This window comes from Hylobates moloch, unplaced genomic scaffold (assembly GCF_009828535.3).
Source record: "Hylobates moloch isolate HMO894 unplaced genomic scaffold, HMol_V3 SCAFFOLD_8, whole genome shotgun sequence".
Classification (NCBI taxonomy): domain Eukaryota; kingdom Metazoa; phylum Chordata; class Mammalia; order Primates; family Hylobatidae; genus Hylobates; species Hylobates moloch.
The window spans coordinates 51333451-51357467 of NW_026652283.1; the positions used below are offsets into that span (position 1 = coordinate 51333451).

Consider the following 24017-nt stretch of genomic DNA (forward strand, 5'->3'; position numbering starts at 1 on the left):
AAAAAAAAAAAAAAAAAAAAAAAAAAAAAAAAAACAACTCCACATTTATTTTAGAGATAAACTTGTGAATCAAATCAGATTTTTTAAATGGAAATTAGACAAAGCAATACATAGAAACTAACTGGATATAATGGCTGTTTTCTAAGTTACGAAACCTGGGCATTCTGAAAGCCTAATGGTCAAGGTTTGAAAATAAACGTCTTATCTAGGTGTTCTCAATGAATTAAACAATGGACAAATGAACATATTGTACACCTGTCTGGGTAATAAAACAAATACGAGTTAATAAATACCATCCACTTAGTGAGTGGCTAAAATTATGCTATTTATAAAGTTTACTTTTAGAAAACATAGCATCAGCTCTCCAATTATACAAGTAATTCACTAACATTTCTTCCTAAAAATATCTCCAAAAATAATTTTTAAAGAGGCTCTGGACAACATGTTAAATAAATAATATACTGAACCATGTAAATACACATACTCAATGTCTTGTTTATGACTGAATAGTTTACATTTATGACTGCATAAGTTACACACAGTATGCTGTGTTAGCAATATACTGTCTCGTGAAATAAGCCTTGGAGAAAGAGTCAGAAGACTTGCTTATATTCCTGACTCCATCAACATCAGGCTGTATCATCTGGGCCAAGTCACTTTATGACTTATCCTATCTACCTGTAAAATGAGGAATAATAGTATCTGCCTTTAATAGCTTACAACTAAAATAATAACTATAAAAAACCAAGCTGTGGAAGAAAGACATTATGTACATGTATTGGATTTCAACTTCTTTACCCAAAATAAAAATCTTTTTCTGTTTGTGTTTTTTTTTTTTTTTAAGATGGAGTCTCACTCTGTCACCTAGGCTGGAGTGCAGTGGTGCAATCTTGGCTCACTGCAACCTTGACCTCCCGGGTTCAAGTTCTATTTTTAGTAGAGACAGGGTTTTACCATGTTGGCCAGGCTGGTCTTGAACTCCTGACCGCGAGTGATCTGCCAGCCTCGGCCTCCCAAAGTGCTGGAATTATAGGCGTGAGCTACCATGCCCAGCTCTCAAAGGAAAAATCTTACAAGTCTGGAAATATCTCATTGACTGATCTTGAAGAAGACAGTAATAGAGACGATAGAGCATGGCTTTTAAAATAAGACAATCTAGACTTCACTACCTACTTCTATGCTTGTGAACTTGGGCAAGTCTATGTAAACTCTCTAACTTTGAATTTCCTCATATGTAAAATGTAAACATTTACCTCTTACAGGTTGTAGTGAGTATTAAATGAAGAAAAATATGTCAATTGCCTAGCACACTGCCTTAAGCATTCAAAAAAAAGTTTCTTTCCCTTGGAGTTTATGGTTACATTACAAATCATATACCCTCTTGGATTCACACAAAAACCTGATTTCAAGAAAAGCTATACGGCACACACTGGCTCTTCTTTCTCTTTTAAAAAAAAAAAACAAAAATTTTTTTAGATTGCAGATAATTAGTGCAATTTTTTGTTTTGAATAATCTCCGGTCAAAGGAATTTAGTATCAACACATGTATCAATGAGGTGGGTATTTATCTCCTACCAAAAGTTCATTATCTCATGAGAATATTGCTTTATATAGTAATTTCTTTATAGTATTTGATACCTCCTTTCTTTGTTAAGGGATGGACTAACAATTTAACAGTCAGTTGTATACACAGACTGTATATATTCGACTTTATTATAAAAACCAAACATACAAAACAAAGATCCTTTTAACTGCCTGCATATACCATTTCTAGCATCGTGCCTTCTACCTTCAGTGTTAAGCTTATAAGAAAGTACACAAAGAGCCCTCTTTTGTTTTCCTCTGGTCAGCAGACATACAAGAGGAATTTTCAGTTATGTTAAATCCGCAATGATTTCAAAGCTAAAGAACAAGGTTAGGAAGGAAATAGTTGAAGAACATTACTAGATACAACTGATTTTCTCATGTAGACATATGATTCATTCCTTCAAAAAAAGCAAACAAAGCCAACAAAATCCTACTCTGATCACAGTTCAACCCCAAATATTATAGTAACTTTATGAGAAATCAGTTTAATACTGAACTTCTAGTCACAAAATATATTAAATAAAAAGTATAATCTGTGACTGGAAAGATGGAATGTTTCCAGGGGAGAAGAAGTTTCTACAGTTCACCTATGGCAAATGCTATTAATTGGATGATATATCCAATATGTACTCAGAATCCAGTAGCTGAACCCAAAAAGATTTTGCATAGCAAAAATTTTGGCACAGAAAGTGGCAATAACATTTACTCAAAAATAAAACTGGAGTGATATTTAGCAGTGTAAAACTTTCTAAACTAAGAAAAAAATGACCATAAAGGAAGTTCATCTGGTTTGCTTTCTAGACAAGGGCTTCGATAGAATTGAATGCTCTGGAACAAACAACAACAAACTAAAGATTAAACAAATAGAAGTTGGTAGAAACTCTGGAAATCTGCCACATTTACTCTGGATGAAAATCTTTCTGACAGTTTAGAAGAGAGGAACGGGGGTATAGGTCTGTTTTATCATTGCTTTCATCTAGAAACCATTAATCATTAAAGGTGGTACAGGTATCAAATAAATTTTGCTTCCATCTTAAATATATGGTTTCTTATCAAGAACAGCACGTCTTGCAGTTCATGGTGAACTTCCTGATGTTTCTGCAAGCGTACTTTTCTTGCTCTCCAAAACGACCCCATTCCTAATCTGCTGTTTCTGTTTGCCTCATCTGCACTTAGCAGATCATGCTTCAGTGACTTAGAAATCCCAGCCACCAAAATTCAAGCCAATGTTTGAATTGAGAGGAAAGGGGGGAAAATCAAGTAATTAAACTACACTTGGAAGGGAGAATGGTTTTACCTCCTAAGACTTTATAGAGTGTTCTTTAATCCAGAACCAGAGTCTCCAATTTTAAGGAGACAGAAGTTATGAATTTATTTTTAACTTAAGGAATTACATTGTAACTATTATAATTCTCTTGGCCACATCTTCCAGTTTTACCTTCTGGCCATAACACAAAACCTCTAAAACCATTCCACTTAACACTGGACACTTCAAGTAAAATAGTTCAGTACTCTGAAGAGTTGCATTATTAAGAACTGCCTCAAATTGTTGCAACTTATCATATACTTGATTTAGAACCCAAAAGGGAAGGAGAAAAAGTCTGTAGTAGGCCTGGAGATAAAGCTTGTACAGTTAAGTTCGATAACCATATTCTGGGGTTATTAAACCAATAGCCAGTGCTAATAGTTTAAAAAATTCACTTCCTTTCATCTTATAAATCAAAGGATAAGCTTGAAAAGCTTTCTTAAAAATTAAAACCACCTTAAAAGATGGTGTTACCAAATATGCAATAATTTTATACAGTTAAAAGTTGGAGACTTTGGGGAATTAATATAATACATAGAAATATCTGAAAGAACAATGTTAATGAACTTATATACTGCAAATCAATGCTCTATTAAAAAATAAAAAAATTAACAGCTAGCTCTGTTTTTTGTTCTGCTAAGTCATCTTAACTGGTAAGCACTTTATAACATACCTTTGTAGAATGCCATTTTCCTGGGGTATTACACCATTGATAGCTGCCTGCAAACAAGAAACAGAGAAGGCCATTTAAAGAAACAGATAAATGCCCAAGTGTGGAGAACACTTTAAAAGGAAATAAGTATATTTTTAAAAATTTATTTAAACATAATACTAATTTTTTTAGTGATGCAAAATGTTGTCTATTAAATAAATGTTTCTATATTTCTGTTATAAAATTGTATTTTAGAAAATTTAAAAACATGCGTTTGACATGTAATATCCCCAAACCTTGAGTCATAAAGTCTACTTCTGTGGTTCTAATTCAGGCAAAACACTCACAGAACCCAAAGCTTAAGAATGCCAAAACAGGAAAAATCAGTAACTTAATCTTATAAACATTATTTCCTTTGTCAAACTGAGAAGAGCAAGATATAAAATCACAAATGAATGTATTATTTCATGTTATGATTATTATTCTTTTTTTTTTTTTTGAGACGGAGTTTCACTCTTGTTGCCCAGGCTGGAGTGCAATGGCGCAATCTCAACTCACCGCAACCTCTGCCTCCCAGGTTCAAGCAATTCTCCTGCCTCAGCCTCCCGAATAGCTAGGATTACAGGCATGCACCACTACGCCCAGCTAATTTTGTATTTTTAGTAGAGACGGCGTTTCTCCATGTTGGTCAGGCTGGTCTCAAACTCCCAACCTCAGGTGATCCGCCCGCCTCGGCCTCCCAAAGTGCTGGGATTACAGGCATGAGCCACTGTGCCCGGCCATTATATTCCTAATGAAAAGAACATTGAGAAGAAAAGAATATAGGGCAAAAGTCCTTCAATAAACCTAAAACCATGACTATTAACAGGTAACAAAAGGAGGTAGCATTAGAGGAGAGGTTTCCTTACATTAAAACATCCCTAAAATTAATCTCTAAGCTAACAAGTTACCGAGTAGTCAGAACATAGCACAGGTATGACAGGACATGGATGTTTTTGAAGGCTATTAAGCAAGCAGGCTGTCAAATCCTGGAATGTAGACAGCTTACTGCAGAGTAACAGAGAATATTCTCAGGAAAACCAAACAAAAACAAACAAATAACAACATAAGCCCAACTTTTCCAACTCTGTCTTTATACCATAATAGCTTCTCCTTCCCTACCCTTCCGTATCCACATCAAAATGAATAACCCACAAAAACAAAAAACACCTACCAATTCAATGTTTTATCAGCTGCCTGGAAATCAACTGCCAAAAGGAGTTTGGGTATTTTGTGAAATATTAACTCAAGTATTTGCCAGAGGTTTGCCAAATTCACACCATCGTACTGTTGAATGGAAATAAATAGAGTGTAGGGTGTTTGCTATGAATTTTGAGAGCTGTAATGTTCCAGTGGAAAAATAAAACAAAGAAATCCACAGATTAATACAGACAATAGATACCACAGAACCCTGATGACCCTGGAGGCTTGTAAATCCTTTGAGTAAAGCAAATGCTAAAATTAGTTTTCAAAGACACAAGTTCAGTGGAAGTATTTCTGCCCAGTACCAGGTTAACTATCCTCTTTTGGTCAATAGCATTGGTTCCATGTACACGTATCTCCTTTGCTAAGTAACAGTAAATGGTTAAGAGAATGCTCTGTGGTGCTGGAAAAGAAACAAAATACCAGAGCTTAGAAAGATTTGGTTCAAATCTTTCAAAAAACATTTTCACTGAGGAATGCCAAAGTATGATGGAAAGAACACTAAGGACTCAGAAAGTCCAAAGTCTGAAACCAGGCTCTCCCATTTATTAATTTGGTAACCTTAGTATATTCACTGAACTTATCTGAGCCTCAGTTTCCTTATCTGTGTAATACGTAATTGTATAATGAGCTAAATATTACATACTCAGCCACAAAAGTCCTACCTTTTTGTTTCTCAAAGGCCTGTCTGGCACAGTGTCTGCACAATAAAGGCACTCAATAATTATTAAATGAATTAATAATAGAGGAATACAAAGAAAAGTCACCTATTCAAGACTTTAAAGCAGGCTCAGAAAAACCTGGATAAAATAACGCCTCACCTGAGGCTGAAGAATGAGTGAAAAGTAGCAAGATGGGGAGGGGGATTCTATACAGAAGGAACAGTGATACAAATCCACTTTTCAATCCTTTCCTTTCCCAAAACCTTAGATTATTTTAAATAGTTAATTTATCTTGGAGAAGTTAGCCCCTGACCTCAATCTTATGTACAGCAAACACTGTACATAAATAAATAAAATGTAATACAGAATAAAGGTACAATAAAAGTATAATTTGGTAAAGGAATAGAGAATAGGGAAACAGATTTTTGACTGTGATGATTAAGGAAAACTTTAGGGAAGAGGGGACATTTGATCTATGCTTCAAACAATGGGAAGGTACAGAAGCAAAGGAAAATTCCAGATTCCAACATGTTCAATTTTGAACACGTTAACTTTCAGGTGACAGGAGAATATCAATTGTTTATATAATAAACGTGTATTAATTGCCAACTATGTACCAAGCACGATGCTAGACAATTAAGATACAGCGATGAACATAACACAGCTTGCCTTCTACAAGGGACCAAGTATATTCAACAATTAGTTTTACTATGAAAAATTCAGCTAATACCAAAATGGAGATGTCCAAAAAGTAACTGAAAAATCACAGCTACATTCAGAAAAGCAACATCTGTTTAAAGGCAAATAAATGAAGCCCTAGAAATATTTTAATTCACTCCCTCACTCAGCTATCTTCTTTGTTGAAGAAAAAGGAGACGAAGATAAAATCTGGAGTAATTCATTAAAAACAAAACAAATAAAAATAAAAATGTAAAGGACAGATAGGAGGAAAAAGACTGGGAAAGTGTTATAGAGGAGGCAAAGAAGAAACTATAAGGAGATACTATACAAAAGCTAGAAAATGTGAAAATACACTAAAATTATGAAGCCTAAAGTTATTAGACATATTTTAAAACAGTTTAACAATAACTAAATTATAAAAGCTAAAAAGATAAATGGGAAACTAAGAATAATTGACTCTCTTAAAACATTTGTGTGAAAGGCATGAAGACAGAAACTGTAAGAACAGTTGCAGTAAGTTTTTGTCTGCTTTTTTTTCCTCCATAAGAATATTGATTTCTTGAGTTTATAGAATCCACAGGAAAAAGGGACAAAAAAAGGCACAAGAAACAGGGATAAAATTGAAAGTTTGGTTAAATACAACACTCTTACCAATTGCCTATTCATTGCCAAGCACTATGTAAGACTTTGCGGATGGCCCAGTACCTGATCTAGGGCTCAGGAGAGGGGCTCAGATGGAGGGGATACTTTCAGAAAAGAGATCAATAAGATCTGAACTGTAGACTAAAAATTATACTGAGTTTATTACAAGAACTATATCACTTGCTAAATACTAACTATCTCATTGCTTAATATTAATTTTGCTAGCAAGATATTATATCTCTCACTCTATAATAGGAAAATGATAGACTGATTAAATATTTGGTCAAAATAATAGAGAACAGAATCAGGACAATATCTCCATTTCCGAGACTGACTCAAACAACTGTGGTGGATCATTATCATACTGTAATGTATTTTAAGAACATCATCTTGCCTTGACCTAGTTTATACTCATTTGAAACTCCATTTTGGTATAACTATTACTGCCTTCATGCTAATTATGTTCATGATATTTTTAATCCAATTAATGTACCTCAATCAAAATCCAGCCCCTAAATTCTGTTTAGCAAAACTGACAACGAAAACAACACCCTCTAAAATGCCATTTTCCATAGTACACTAAAAGGCATGTAAGGTATGCATAAAATACAGTGGAAGCCAATGTCAGAGATGGCCAAAGGAGCCTTAACAAAAGGGGAAAATCATGACATTCATGGTGGGCTTTAGACCTTTTGGGGAAAGGAAATGGCAAAAATTTCTATAAATCTCATTGTAACATCACATATGAAAGGAAACCAAGTCACTGGTAAATTGGTAGATTACAAAACAGTGGCGTGTAATATAAATCATACCCTACATGGAATGCTAGGATATCCTTTCTCTAATATATAGAAAATCTTAACTTTAGTCCCTTTTTGTAAACAAAAGACCCTTAAAGAAAATGGCAATGACAAATTTTTAAGAGGAATGGAGATGAGACAGGGATGTAGAGACAGCATCCAAAAGCCTCAAAAATAACTTATGAGTAAAGGAGTTGTGGTAACAATAATGGCAGCTAACACTATACTATTTTTATTAAATGTGAGGCATTTTCAAAGTACATTACATATATCAATTCATTTAACTCTCACATTACCTCAATTTTACAGAGAAGGACACCAAGAAAACAAAGAAGAAAACTGTCACAACAATGGGTAGGCAAATGATGAAAAATAAAGAATTGCTAAATTGGACATCAAAATTCAAAGTGTTTGCCCTTTGAAAGATACCATTAAGAAAATAAAAAGACAAGCTGCAGACTAGGAAAAAGTATTTATAATACATGTATCTGAGATAGATTTATATTAAAAATTTATAAAGAATTCTGGAGACTTAAGACAAGTCAATAAGAAAATGGGGGAAAGATCTGAACAGATACTTCTCAAAAGAAGATAAGTGAATGATGAAAAGCACATAAAAAGATGTTCAAATTAGTCATCAAACAAATACAAGCTAAAACCACAATAAGATACCACTACACACCCAATGGTTAAATTAAATCAGATAATACAAGTATTAGCAATAATATCAAGCAACAGAACATCTCATACACTGTACAAACAACTTTCAAAATTGTGTGGTAGTTTGATATGTAGGTAAATATGTGACGGAGGCAGCCACCACCAGTGGAAGCACATACCACAAACCTGCTTCCACCAGTACCCCACTCCATTTTACGTATGTGCACCCTGCCACACTACCACAGCTGCTGAAATACACAAATGAACACAGAGCCCGCTAACGCCACCAAGACAAAGGGCATTGGCTAGCACCACCCATGGAAGTGTCATGGCCAGAGGATTGGGAACATCTCAGAAGCTCCAGTACAGCATGTTCCTACCTCAAGAGTCCAGACAAGAATGCTGGGGGCCTGGTGTCAGGCCCCTAAAGTGAGAGCATGAAGCCTAGGAGGGATGAGCTTAGCCTTAGCTCCCTAAAATCTTTCACAAAGGAAGTGACTTCACTGAACTCACCTTATACTACAATTAAACCTCCAAATGCATCAAAGAAGACAAAAGCAAAACAAACAAACAAACACATTCAAAGGATTAGCATTTTCAAAGATTGAAGGAATATCACCCACACTGATGAGAAGGAACCAGTGCAGCAAGAACTCTGGCAACTCAAAAAGGCACAGTGTCTTCTCACCTAAAAACAACCACACTAATTCCCCAGTACTGGGTCTTAACCAGACTGAATGGCTGAAACGAAAGAAACAGAATTGAAAGTATAAATAGAAACAAAAATCATCTGGATTCAAGAGAAAGTTGAAACCCAATAAAAGGATTCTAAGGAATACAATAAAATAATACAGGAGATAAAAGACAAATGGCAATTATAAGAAAGAATCTGATAGAGCTGAAAGACTCCAACAATTTTAAAACACAGTCACAGGTGTATTAGTTCATTCTCACACTGATATAAAGCATTACTTCAGACTGTGTAATTTATAAAGAAAAGAGGTTTAATTGACTCAGTTCCACAGGCTGTACAGAAGGCATGGCTGGGAAGACCTCAGGAAACTTACAATAATGCCAGTAGGGCAAAGGGGAAGCAAGCACATCTTCACATGGCAGCAAGAGAGACAGAGAGACTCAAGGGGGAAGTGCCACACACTTTTAAACTATCAGATCTCATGAGAACTCACTATCATGAGAACACTGGGGGTAAATCCACCCCCATGGTCCAATCACCTCCCACCAGGTCCCTCCCCCAACATTGGGAATTACAACTCAACATGGGATTTGGGTGGGGACACAGAAGCAAACAATATTAACAAATATTAACAGCAGGAAATCAACCAAGGAGAAGAAAGAATCTCAGAGTCTGAAGGCCAGTTCTCCAAAATAATTCATTCAGACAAAAATAAAGAAAAGAGATTCAAGAATAAACAAAGCCTCCAAGAAATATGGGATTATCTAAAGAGACCAAATCTACATCTCATTGGCATCCCTAAAAGAGAAAGCAAGAAACATGGAAAACATGTTTTAGAGTGTCATTGATGAAATTTTTTCCAACCTTGCTAAACATGCCAACATCAAATTCAGGAAATGCAGAGAACCCCTGCAAGGTACTATAAAAGACGACCTTGCCCAAGACAGAGTAATCAGATTCTCTAAGATCAAAGTGAAAGATAAAATGTTAAAGGTAGCTAGGAAGAAGGAGGTCACCAACAAAAGAAACTTCTTCAGGTTAACAGTGGAACTTTCAACAGAAACCCCACAAGCCAGAAGAGATTGAGGCATTATATTCAGTATTCTTAAAGAAAAAGAATTCCAACCAAGAATTCCATATACAGCCAAACTAAGATAAGCTTCATAAGAAAAGGATAAATAAGATCCTTTTCAGACAAGCAAATGCTAAGGGAATTTGTTACCACTAGACCTGACTTACCAGAACTCCTTAAGGAAGTGCTAAATATGGAAAAGAAACACCAAAACAGGCCATCACAAAAACACACTTAAGTACATAGATCACTGATAATATAAAGCAACCGCACAATTAAGATGTGTAACAACCAGGTAACAACAAGATGACAGGATAAATCATCACCTATCAATATTAACCTTGTATGTAAATGGGTTAATGCCCCAATTAAAAGGCACAGACTGGCAAGTTGGATAAGGAAGTTAAGACCTAACTGTATGCTGTCATCAAGAGACCCATCACACATAAATGCAAGAGACCCATCACACCCACAGGCTCAAAGTAAACAGAGAAAAATCTACCAAGCAAACAAAAACTCAACAAAGCAGGGGTTGCTATTCTAATTTCAGATAAAACACACTTTAAATTAATAAAGATTAAAAAAAAAAAAAACTGTTCTCCCTAACACTGCTTTAGCTATGTCCCCGAGTTTCTGGTATATTGTATCTTTGATCTCATTAGTTTCAAAGAATTTCTTGAATTCTGCCTCTATTTTATTGTTTACCCAAAGTCATTCAGGAGCAGGTTAACTTCCATTAAATTGTATGTTTTTGAGTGATTTTTGGATCATTCAAAATACTAGCAAAACAAATCCAGCAGCACATCCAGTAAGGGCATTACATAATGCTGAAGGGTTTAATTCAACAAGAAGACCTAAATATCCTAAATATATATGCACCAAACACAGAAGTACCCAGATTCAAACAGCAAATACTTAGAGATCAATGAAGAGACTTAGTAACCACACAATAATAATAGGAGACTTCAACACTCTACTGACATTATTAGACAGATCATCAAAGATAGAATATATCAGAAACTCTGGGACATAGCTAAAGCAGTGTTAGCAGAAAAGTTTATAGCACTGAACACCCACAGCAAAAAGAAAGACCTCAAATTAACAACCTAACATCACAACTTGAATTAAAGAAACAAGAGGAAACCAACCACAAAGCTAGCAGAAGAAATAACCAAAATCAAAGCTGAACTGAAGGAAACTGAGGCAGGAAAACAGCATATAAAAGATCAATAAGGTCAAGAGTTAGTTCCTTGAAAGAATAAATAAAACTGACATAATAACTAGCTAGACTAATGAAGAAAAAAAGATACATGCTCCAAATGAACACAATAAAAAATAACAAAGGGGACATTACCACCAAATCCAGAGAAATACAAAGAATACTCAGAGACTACTATGAACATCTCTCTATGCACAAAGGCTAGAAAAAGTAGAAAAAATGAATAAATCTCTGGAAACATACAACCTCCCAAGATTGGATCACGAAGAAACTGAATCTCTGAACAGACCAATAATAAATTATAAAATTGAATGAGTAATAATAAGCCTACCAATGAAAAAAAGGCCAGGACCAGACACAGTCATTCACAGCCAAATTCTACCAGATGTATATAGAAGATCTGATACCATTCTTAGTGAAACTATTCCAAATATTTAAGAGAGACTCCTCCCTAACTCACTGTTTGAGGCCAGCATCATCCTGACACCAAAACCTGGGAGAGACAACAAAAAATGAAAGCTTCAGGCCAATATCATTGATGAACACAGATGCAAAAATCCTTGACAAAATACTAGCAAACCAAAGTCAGCAGCACATCCAAAAGCTATTGCTTTATGATCAAGTGAGCCTGGAATACAAGGTTGGTTTAATATATACAAATCAATTGGCTTGGCACAGCGACTCATGCCTGTAATCCCAGCACTTTGGGAGGCTGTGGCCCGTGGATCACATGAGGTCAGCAGTTCGAGACCAGCCTGACCAGCATGGTGAAACCACATCTCTACTGAAAATACATAATTAGCCAGAAGTGGTGGTGCATGCCTGTAATCCCAGCTACTTGGGAGGCTGATGCAGGAGAACTGCTTGAACCTGGGAGACAGAGGTTGCAGTGAGCCAAGATTGCACCATTGCACTCCAGCCTGGGCAACAAGAGCTAGACTCTGTCTCGCAAATAAAAAAATAAAAAAAAAAATACACAAATCAATTAATGTGATTTACCACATAAACAGAACCAAAAAGCAAAACAGCATGATCATCTCAACAGATACAGAAAAGGCTTTCAATAAAATTCACCATCCTTCATGTTAAAAAACCCTCAACAAACGAGGCACTGAAGGAGCACAATTCAAAATAATAAGAACCCATCTATGACAAATCCATAGCCAACATCACACTGAATGGGCAAAAGATGGAAGCATTCCCCTTGAAAACCTGAACAAGAAAAGGATGCCCTCTCTCACCACTCTATTCAACATGGCACTGGAAGTCCTAGCCAGAGCAATCAGGCAAGAGAAAGAAATAAAAGGCATCCAAATAGAAAGAGAGGAAGTCAAACTATCTCTGTTTGCAGATGATATGATTGCAAACCTAGAAAACCTCATAGTTTCTGTCCAAAAGCTACTAACTCAAACAACTCCAGGATTATTTCAGAATATAAAATTAAGGTACAAAAATGGTCAGGCCAGGCACGGTGACTCACACCTGTAATCCCAGCACTCTGGGAGGCCGAGGTGGGTGTATCACTTGAGTCCAGGAGTTTGAGGCCAGCGTGGCCAACATGGTGAGACCCCGTCTCTACTGAAAACACAAAAATTAGCCGGGCATGGTGGCACCTGTGGTCCCAGCTATTCAGGAGGCTGAGGCAGGAGAATCGCTTGAGCCTGGATGGCGGAGGTTGCAGAGAGGTGAGATTGTGCCACTGTTCCAGCCTGGGTGACAGAGTGAGACTCTGTCTCAAAAAAAAACAGACCAGGCATGGTGGCTCATGGCTGTAATTCCAGTACTTTGGGAGGCTGAGGCAAGAGAATCGCTTGAGCTCAGGAGTTCAAGACCAATGTGAGCAACATGGCATAACTCTGTCTCTATAAAAAATACAAAAATAATTAGCCAGGCAAGGGAACGTGCATCTGCAGTCCCAACTACTCAGGAGATTCAGGTGGGAAGATCGCTTGGGCCCAGGAGGCAGAGGTTGCAGTGAGCCAAGATCGAATTACTGCACTCCAGCTTGAGTAACAGAGGGGTCAAACAACAACAACAATAACAACAGCAAAAACAACAACAACAAAACCAATATACAAAAATTAGTAGCATTTCTATACACCTACAATGTCCAAGCTGAGAGTCAATACAAGAATGCAATTCCACTTACAACAGCCACAAAGAAAATGAAATACCCTAGGAATACAGCTAACTAGGGGAGGTGAAAGATCTCTGTAATGAGAATTACAAAAGATTGCTCAAAGGTATCACACATGACACAAAGAAAGGAAAAAACATTTCATGCTCATCAATAGGAAGAATCAATATTGTGAAAATGGCCACACTGAGTAAAGCAATTTACAGATTCAATGCTATTCGTATCAAACTACCGAGGACATTCTTCACACAATTACAAAAGACTACTTTAAAATTCATATGGAACCAAAAAGGAGCCTGAATAGCCAAGACAATCCTAAGCAAAAAGAGCCTAAGCAAAAAACTGGAGGCACCACATTAACTGACTTCAAACTATACTATAAAGCTGCAGTAACCATTACAGCATGGTACTGGTACAAAAACACGTAGACTCATGGAACAGAATAGAGAGCCCAGAAACAATGCCACACTCGAACAACCACCAGATCTTTGACAAAGGTAACAAAAACAAGCAATGGGGAAAGGATTCCCTATTCAATAAATGGTGTTGGGGTAGCTGGTTAGTCATACGCAGAAGACTGAAACTGGACCCCTTCCATACAGCATATACAAAAATCAACTCAAGATGAATTAAAGACTCAAATGTAAAACCTAAAACCTCGAAGATAACCTAGGAGATACCATTCTGGACCTAAGTCCTGGCAAAGATTTCATGACAAACACGCCAAAAGCAACTGCAACAAAAACAAAAAATGACAAATGAGACATAATTAAACTAAAGAGCTTCTGCCCAGCAAAAGAAACTATCAACAGAGTAATCGCACAACTAATGGAATGGGAGAAAATATTTGCAACCTACAGAATGGGAGAAGATATATGTATCCGAAAAAGGTCTAATATCCAGAATCTATAAGAAACTTAAACAACTTAATGAGCAAAAAACAAACAACCTCATTAAAAAGTGGGCAAAGGACATGATCAAACACTTTTCAAAAGAAGACATACATGCAGCCAGAAAGCACACGAAAAAATGCTCAATATCACTAATCATTAGAGAAATGCAAATCAAAACCACAATGAGAAACCATCTCATATCAGTCAGAATGGCTATTATTTAAATCTCTAAAAATAAAAGGTGCTGGTGAGGTAGCAGAGAAAAGGGAGTGCTTACATGCTGTTGGTGGGAATGTAAATTAGTTCAGCCATTCTGGAAACCAGTTCGGCGATTTCTCAAAGAACTTAAGAAAGAATTACCATTCAACCCCACAATCATTACTGGGTATATACCCAAAGGAATATAAATTGTTCTACCTTAAAGATACATGCATGTATCTGTTCATCACAGCACTATTCACCATAACAAAGACATGGAATCAACCTAAATGCTCATCAAGGGTGGACTGGAAAAGAAAATATGGTACATTTAGACCACAGAATAACTACCCAGCCATAAAAATGAGCAACAATATGTCCTTTGCAGCAACACGGATGGTGCTGGAGGCCACTATCCCAAACTAACGCAGGTACAGAAAACCAAACATAGTGTGTTCTCACTTATAAGTAGGAGGTAAATACTCAGTATACATAGACACAAAGAAGGGAACAACAGACACTGGGGCCTCCTTGAGAGTGGAGGGTGGGAGGAAAGTGAGGACAGAAAACTACCTATCAGGTACTATGCTTATTAGTGATGAATTAATCTGTACTCCACACCTCCGTGACACAAAATTTTCCTATATAAGAAACTTGCACATGTACTCCTGAATGTAAAATAAAGTTTTAAAAAAAGAAAAGCACAGGGGAAAAAATTGAAAAAAAAAACTTTTTTTAAATTATTAAACTTACACATACTTACTGCAAAAGAAATCAGAAAATAGAGAAAAGTATAAAGAAGAAAATTTCACTGAGAGGAAAACCATTGCTAATATCTTAGTGTATATCCTTCCAGTCTTTCTTCCTCCTGCATACACATTTTTCCAAAAATGAGATCTTACTATATGTGCTATTTTATGCTTTCCTTTAAAAAAAATTTTTTTTTTTGAGACAAGGTCTCCCTCTGTTGCCCATGTTGCAGTGCAGTGACACAATCATAGCTCACTACAGCCTCAACCTCCATGGCTGAAGCAATCCTCCCACCTCAGCCTCCTGAGTAGCTCAGACTACAGGCAAGCACCACCATGCCCAACTAATTTTAAAAATTTTTTTGTAGAGACGGAGTTTCACCATGTTGCTGAGGCTTGTCTCAAGTTCCTAGGCTCAAGTGATTCTCTCACCTTGGCCTCCCAAATTGCTGGATGCTTTATGCTTTTCATTTAACACTGTATTGTCGGCATCTCTCTATACCACTCAGAATAAATCCACAGCTTCATTTAAAAAAAAAATGACCTAGCAATTCCACTCTTAAGTATTTATCCTGAGAAAATGAAAACATATGCTCCAAATATTCATACTATAGTTCCTCCTTGTCTTCAGGGAATACATTACAAGACACCCAGAGGATATCTGAAACTACAGATATTACCACACCATATATATATATACTATGTTTTTTACCTATACATACAGTTATGATAAAGTTTAATTTATAAATTAGGTACAGTAAGATATTAACAGCAATAATAATATAGAACAACTGTAACAATATATTGTAATAAAAGTTATGTGAATGTGGTCTTTCCCTCCCTAAATATCTCACTGTACTATATATACTGCAGGTAATTGAAACCACTAATAAGAGAAGACAACTCTATACTAACATGCATAGCTGCATATTAGGCATAATATGCCTAGGGAAAGTAATACTAGGCATAATATTAGCCTCATATTATAGCTGCATATTATGTGTACAGTATACATAGTAACTATGCATATTAGTGTATGCTATATTGCAAAATAACATTAGGCATCATATTACTTATACCCAATATTAGAAGCAAACCAGATGCCCAACTACAGACAAATGTTGTTTTGGATATACCATATTGTATGGGTACAATAAAATAAAAAACAAACCGACTGTAGATAAATTCAAAAAAAACGACTACAGATACATTCATCTACATGGATATATCTCAAAAACATTATAGATATTCAAAAAACAAGCCAATTATAGATATATTCAACTACATGTATGTGTCTCAAAAACATTATGCTAAGCGAATAGTTAGATACGTAAGAGTAAATACTAACTCCAAACAAACAAAAACCAACAACCTTATTTAAAAAATGGGCAAAGGACTTGAATAGACATTTCTCCAAAGACATACAAATGGCCAATAAGTATATGAAAAGATGCCCAACATCACCAATCATTAAAGATGCCGAGCTCCACAAATCATTAGAGAAATGCAAATCAAAACTACAATGAGATAACACCTCACACCCATTAGGATGGCTACTATCACACACACACACACACACACACACACACACACACACACACAGAAAATAAGTGTTCGCAAGATGTGGAGAAATTAAAACCCTTTTGTACTGCTGATGGGAATGTAAAATGGTATCGCTGCTGTCGAAAACAATATGACATTTCCTCAAAAAGTTAAAAAGAGAATTATCATATGGTGCAGCAATTCCACTTCTGGGTACACAACAAAAAGAATTAAAAGCAGTCTCTTAAAAAGATATTTTACAATTATTTTTAATAATTTCAATAATTATTTTAGATTCCGGGGGTACATCTGCCGATTTGTTACATGGCTATATTGCATGATGCTGAGGTTTGGTGTATGACTGATCCCAGGTCGTGAGCAGAGTACCTAATAGGTACTTTTTCAACCCCTGTCCACCTCCCCTCTCTCCCCTCTAGTAATCTCCTGTGTCTACTGTTGCCATCTTTATGTCCCTGAGTACCCAGTGTTTAGCTCCTGCTTATGTGAGAATGTGCTTTGGTCTTGAGTTAATTCGCTTAGGATTATGGCCTCCAGCTGCATCCATGTTACTGTAAAGGACATAATTTCATTCTTTTTTATGGCTGCATAATATCCCATGGTGTATATGTACCATATTTTCATTATCCACTCTGTTGATGGGCACCTAGATTGATTCCATGTCTTCGCTATGGTGAATACTGCTGTGATGAACACATTTTGGTAGAAAGATGTATTTTCCTCTGGATATATACCTAGTAATGGCATTGCTGGGTAGAATGGCAGTTCTTTTTAAGTTCTTTGAGAAATTTCTAAACTGCTTTCCACAGTGGATAAACTATTTTACATTTCTACCAACAGGGTATAAGTGTTTCCTTTTCCCTATAGCTTCATCAGCATCTGTTATTTTTTTACTTTTAGTAATAGCCATTCTGGCTGGGCATGGTGGCTCATGCCTGTAATCCCAGCACTTTGGGAGGCCAAGACGGGCGGAGCACTTGAGGTTAGGAGTTCGAGACCAGCCTGGTCAACATGCTGAAACCCTGTCTCTACTAAAAATACAAAAAAAGTTAGCCAGGCATGGTGGTGCATGCCTGTAGACCCAGCTACTCTTGGGGCTGAGGCAGGAGAATCGCTTGAACCTGGGAGGCGGAGGTTGCAGTGAGCTGAGATCAAGCTACAGCACTCCAGCCTGGGCGACAGAGTGAGACTCCGTCTTAAAAATAAAAAAAATAAAAAAATAAAAAATGAAAAAAAAAAAAGCCATTCTTACTGGTGTGAGATGGAATCTCCTAGTTTTCATTTGCATTTCTGTGATTAGTGATTTTTTTTCGTGTTGTTGGCCATTATATGTCTTATTTTGAGAGGCGGTCATTCACGTCTTTTGCCCACTTTTTTTTTTTTTGAGACGGAGTCTTGCTCTGTCGCCCAGACTGGAGTGCAGGGGCGCAATCTCGGCTCACTGCAAGCTCCACCTCCCGTGTTCACGCCATTCTCCTGCCTCAGCCTCTCGAGTAGCTGGGACTACAGGCGCCCGCCACCACGTCCGGCTAATTTTTCGTATTTTTAGTAGAGATGGGGTTTCACCGTGTTAGCGAGGATGGTTTCGATCTCCTGACCTCGTGATCTGCCCACCTCAGCCTCCCAAAGTGCTGTGATTACAGGCGTGAGCCACCACGCCTGGCTTTTGCTCACTTTTTAATGGGGCTATTTGTTTTTTAGCTTGTTCAAATTTTTAAGTCCTTTTGTGAATTCTGGATATTAGGCCTTTGTCAGGTGCATATGTTGCGAATATTTTCTCCCATTCTGTAGGTTGTTTGTTTACTATATTGATAGCTTCTTTTGTTCTGCAGAAGCTCTTTAGTTTAATTAGGTTTCACCTGTCAATTTTTGTTTCGGTTGCAAATGCTTTTGAGGACTTAGTCATAATTCTTTGCCAAGACTGATGTTTAGAATGGCATTTCCTAGGTTTTCTTCTAGATTCTTATAGTTTGGGGTCTTACATTTAAATCTTTCATCCATCCTAATTTAGTTTTTGTGTATGGTGAATGGTAGGGGTCTACTTTCATTTTTTCTGAATATGGCAAACCAGCTATCCTAGCACCATTTATTGAATAAGGAGTCCTTTCTTCGTTGCTTATTTTTGTTAACTTGTTGAAGATTAGATGACTGTAGGTGTGCAGCATTATTTCTGGGTTCTTCACTCTGCTCCATAGGTCTATGTGTCTGTTTTTGTACTAGCATCATGGTGTTATGGTTACTTTAGTCTTACAGTATATTTTGAAGTCGGGTAATGTGATGCCTCCAACTTTGTTCTTTTTGCTCAGGATGGCTTTGGCTATTCATAAAAGAGATAATTGTACACCCATGTTTGTATGTTCATAGGAGCATTATTTATGATAGATAAAACATGGAAGCAACCCAAGTGTCCATCAACAGATGGATAAGCAAAATGTAATATATCCATATACAATGGAATATTATTCAGCCTTAAAAAGGAAGGAAATTCTGACATGCTACAATATGGATGACCCCTGAAGATATTATACTAAGTGAAAAAAGCCTGTCACAAAAAGACAAATAGTCTATGATTCTATGAGTGGTCAAAATTATAGAGACAGACAGCAAAATGTTGGTTGCCAGAGGCTGGCTATACAAGTTAATGGGGAGTTACTGTTTAATGGGTACAGGGTTTCAGTTTTAAAAGATGAAAAGAGTTAGAGAGATGGGTAGTAGTGATGATTGCATAAAATTATGAATATATTTAATGACACCGAACTGCAAACTTAAAATTGGTTAAGATGGTAAGTTTCATGTTATGTGTATTTTATCACAATAAAAAATGATTTAAAAAAATTTAAACAGAAATAGAGATTCACTACCAACAGGCACAGGGTTTCTTTTGCTGGCGATGAAATGTCCTAAAATTAGATTACAGTGTTGGTTGCATAACCCTGTGAATATATTTAAAAACAATGAATTGTACTCTTTAAATAGGTGAATTCCATGATGTGTGAATTATATCTCAATAAAGCTGTAAGCAAAGAATAATGATATTTTATCTTTAATTCACAAAATATTTTCAACAGTACATATTCTGCTAATGAAGGGCTCAAAAAAGGTAAATACTATATGATTCCACATATATGAAAACTCTAGAAAACAAAAATCTAATCTATAGTTAAAGAAAACAGATCAAAAATTGCTTGAGGTGGGCAGAGAATGGATAACAAGAAAATTTAAGGATAACTATGGTGTTAGTTACACAGGTGCACGTATCTGTCAAAACTTATCAAATTTTACAGTGGAAATGAGTTTATACATAAACCATACCTCAAGAAAGTTAATTTTTAAAGAAGAACCACAAAAAATTCCATCTCAAACACACTAAAGTGGGTGAAATTAAAAAGACTATCAACACCAAGTAATGGCAAGGATTTGGAGCAAGTGGAACTCTCATACATTGCTGGTGGGACTGTAAAATGGTGCAGCTACTTTGGAAACAGCTTGGCAGTTTCATATAAAGCTAAATAAAACTTTCGTACAAAGTTAAGCTATATTCCCACAATTCCACTCTTAAGAATTTACCCAAAAGAAAAAATGTCTACCAAAGACCAGTATACAAATATTCATACCAGATACAACCAAAATGTCCATCAACCAACGAATAAGCAGATTGAAGAATATTCACACAAAAGAATGCCATTCAATAATCAAAATGAATTTCTCATACATGCAACAATATGGATGAACCTCTCAGACATTATGTTGAGTGAATAATGCCAGGTATAAGAGTGCACACTGTATGATTTCCTTCATACAACTTGAGTATCCCTTATCTAAAATGCTTGGGACCAGAATCATTTTGGATTTTTTCATATTTTGGAATATGCGCAGACCCACAATAAGTAATCTTGGAGGCCAGGCGCGGGCCGGGAGGTGGAGCTTGCAGTGAGCCGAGATCGCGCCACTGCACTCCAGCCTGGGCGACAGAGTGGGACTCCGTACCCCACCCCCCCCCCCAAAAAAAAGAAATCTTGGAGATGGGACCCCAGTGTAAACACAAATTCATTTATGCTTCATATATCTCTTATACACATAGTCTAAAGTTAATTTCATACAATATTTTAAATAATTTTTTGCATGAAACAAATTTTTGGCTTCATTTAGACTGTGACCCATCACATAAGGTCAAGGGTAAAATTTTCTACTTGTGGCATCATGTTGGCATTCAAAAAGTTTCAGATTGTGGAGCATTTTGGATTTCAGATATCCAGACTGGGGATGCTCAACCTGTATAGAGTTCTAGAATAGACAAGACTACCAATATGTGGTAATAAAAATTAGATCCGTGCTTGCCTAGAGTAGAGTTGGGGGTTACTAACCAAAAAAGAAATTTTCTGACATGATAGAAATCTTGACTGAGGGAGGGGAGATTGGACACACGATATATATGTGTGCCAAAATTCATAGGGCTATCTACATTTAAAATCCGTATGTTTTACTATACGTAAATTGCAGTGGTGCATGCCTGTAATCCCAGCACTTTGGGAGACTGAGGAAGGGAGATTGAGTAAGCCTAGGGGTTTGAGACCAGCCTATGTAATACAGCGAGACTCTGTCTATAGAAAATTTAAAAATTAAAAAAAAAAATAGCTAGGCATGGTGGTACACACCTGTAATCCCAACTACTTGAAAGGCTGAGGCAGAAGGATCACTTGAGCCCAGGAGTTCGAGGCTGCAGTAGCTATAATCACACCACCATACCCCAGCCTGGTCAACAGAGCAAGACTGACTGACACACACACACACACACACACACACTCTCTCTCTCTCTCTCTCTATATATATATATGTATATAGTATTGTATACCAGCTATTGTATACTAGCTCCAGCACTTACTAGGAAATTTATTTATTTATATATGTATATTTACATATTTATATATTTATTAAATTTAAATAATTTTCCACTTTAATTGACAATTTCATGGAATGCTAGAAAAATGCAATCTCAGATGCATGTGTTGCCCCATTAGCTAGTATAGCAATCCATATGTCATTTGTACGTGCCCAGTATCCTTTCTCCTCCCCACACCTTTTTATACGAGGTACTTAAAGTAGTTGAATTCACAGATACAGAAAGCACAACGGTGGTTACTAGGGATGGGGTGGAGAGGGTAGGAAAGGGGGAATTGTTGCTTCATGAATATAGAGTTTTAGTTTTGCAAGATGAAAAAGTTCTGGGGATTTTTTTCACAACAATGTGAATATAGTTAATGTTAAGTATTCGTATTCTGATAGACCTGTTTTCAGATCCTGGTTCTAGCATGTATTTATTACCCATATGATGTTCGTGATGTTTTTCTCCCCAGGCTTAATGGGGTATAACTGACAAATAAAAGTTGTGTATATTCAAGGTGTACAATGTGATGATTTGATATATGTATATACTGTGTAATGATTACCATAATCAAATTAAGCAACACATCCATAACTACACTTAGTTACCTTTTGTGTGCATATGTGTGGGTGTGCATGTGTGACAAGGACACTTAAGATCTGCTCTCTTAGCAAATTTCAAGGAGTAAACAATGTAGTATTATTAGCTATGGTCACTATGCTGTACATTAGATCCTCAGAATTTATTCATGTTACAACTGAAAGTTTGTACCCTTTGGCCAACATCTCCCCATTTCCCAGCCCCTGGTAACCACCATTCTAACCTCTCTGTTGCTATGAGTTTGACACTTTTAGGTTCTACATGTAAGTGAGGTCACACAGATGTTGGTCTTTTTGTGTCTGGTTTATTTCACTTAGCATAATGTCTTCCAGCTTCTTCCATTTTGTGTTTGGCAGGATTTCCTTCTTTTAATGGCTGAATAATTGTGTGTGTGTGTGTGTGTGTGTGTGTGTGTGTGTGTGTGTGTGTACATATACCAGATTTTCTTTATGCATTCATTCATTGATGAACATTTAGGTTGTTTCCATATGTTAGCTAATGTGAATAATGTTGCAATGAGCACAGGGCTTGGTCATGTTACTACGCTAAGATTTGTGGTTGGTGCAAAAGTAATTGCGGTTTTTGCCATTACTTTCAATGGCAAGAACCGCAATTATTTCTGCACCAACCTAATAGTTTCTTCATCTATAAAATGGAGGAAATAATGCTGCCTGACACCACAAGGTTGTTATAAGAATTAAATGAAATAATACAGATAAAGTACTCTGTGTTAGCTGCCATAATTAGCTAACATCAATATGTAACTTTAAAAAAAATCTATTTTGTTGTGTGTTATATGCCAGTGGTGCATAAATAACTGCCTCACACTGGGCTAGAAATTCAGATATATCAAACTCCTGCTTCCAGTGAGGTAGTATGGAATGAGTGCCAGAAATCATATTTTTTTACAAGCTCCTCAAATGATTCTGAGGCACAGCCAAGTTTGAGAAAAATTCAGATAGGTTTTAGCATACATATTAAAGGCACATAAAAAAACTTTTACTATGCCATACCATTCTTATTTCCCATGGGCCCTTTATTATTTCAGAAGTTAATGTCTAAAGGCATAGAGCTTTCATAGAACTCATATATTATTAAATATGCTCAAAGTACTCAGGCTCTGGAGCCAGAACGCTATTGTATACCAGCTCCAGTACTTACTAGGAGCATAATTTTGAGAAAGTTACTTAGTTTCTCTCTGCTTCATTTTTCTCCTGGTAAAACAGAAGAGGATAACAATATCTATTTATCAGGTTTTTATGAAACTTGCTAATACATCAAAAGTGCTTAAGTAATGCTTGATACACAGAAAAGTACTCAATAAAGATGAACTGCTTTTACAGTAATTATTGTCATATTGATACCCTTTTTTAAAATCACAAATGGTTTTTAACCAAAATTTTTGAAGGCAAAGAATGAGCACTATAAAGAAGTAGACTGCAGACAACTTATTTCTCAGATGTTTCCTCTTCACTTGTTAAACGGCCTACGATCATCGAAATGCTCTATTGATTACAGATAAGATGAGGAGACCAAAGCAGAAAAAAACTGGGTAGGTTAACAGCCCTACAACTTAAAATTTAAATTTCTTTTTATTAACCCTGCTGTATATTTTTTTTTATTTTATTATTATTATACTTTAAGTTTTAGGGTACATGTGCACAATGTGCAGGTTTGTTACATATGTATCCATGTGCCATGTTGGTGTGCTGCACCCATTAACTCGTCATTTAGCATTAGGTATATCTCCTAATGCTATCCCTCCCCCAACCCCCCACCCC

General features: G+C 36.4%; 1 protein-coding gene across 4 annotated transcripts in view; it reads right to left on the reverse strand.

Annotated features, from left to right (window-relative positions):
• Window positions 1-24017, reverse strand: part of FAF1 (Fas associated factor 1) — a 523525-nt gene that overhangs the window by 364102 nt on the left and 135406 nt on the right. For all 4 annotated transcript variants that reach the window (XR_009214639.1, XR_009214638.1, XM_032160807.2 and 1 more), the window contains exon 3: window positions 3567-3613. Coding sequence is in view for 1 of the 4 variants with exons in the window: in XM_032160807.2 (XP_032016698.1) it covers window positions 3567-3613 (47 nt within the window). In the remaining 3 variants the exon portion in view is untranslated. The remainder of the gene's footprint in view (window positions 1-3566; window positions 3614-24017) is intronic.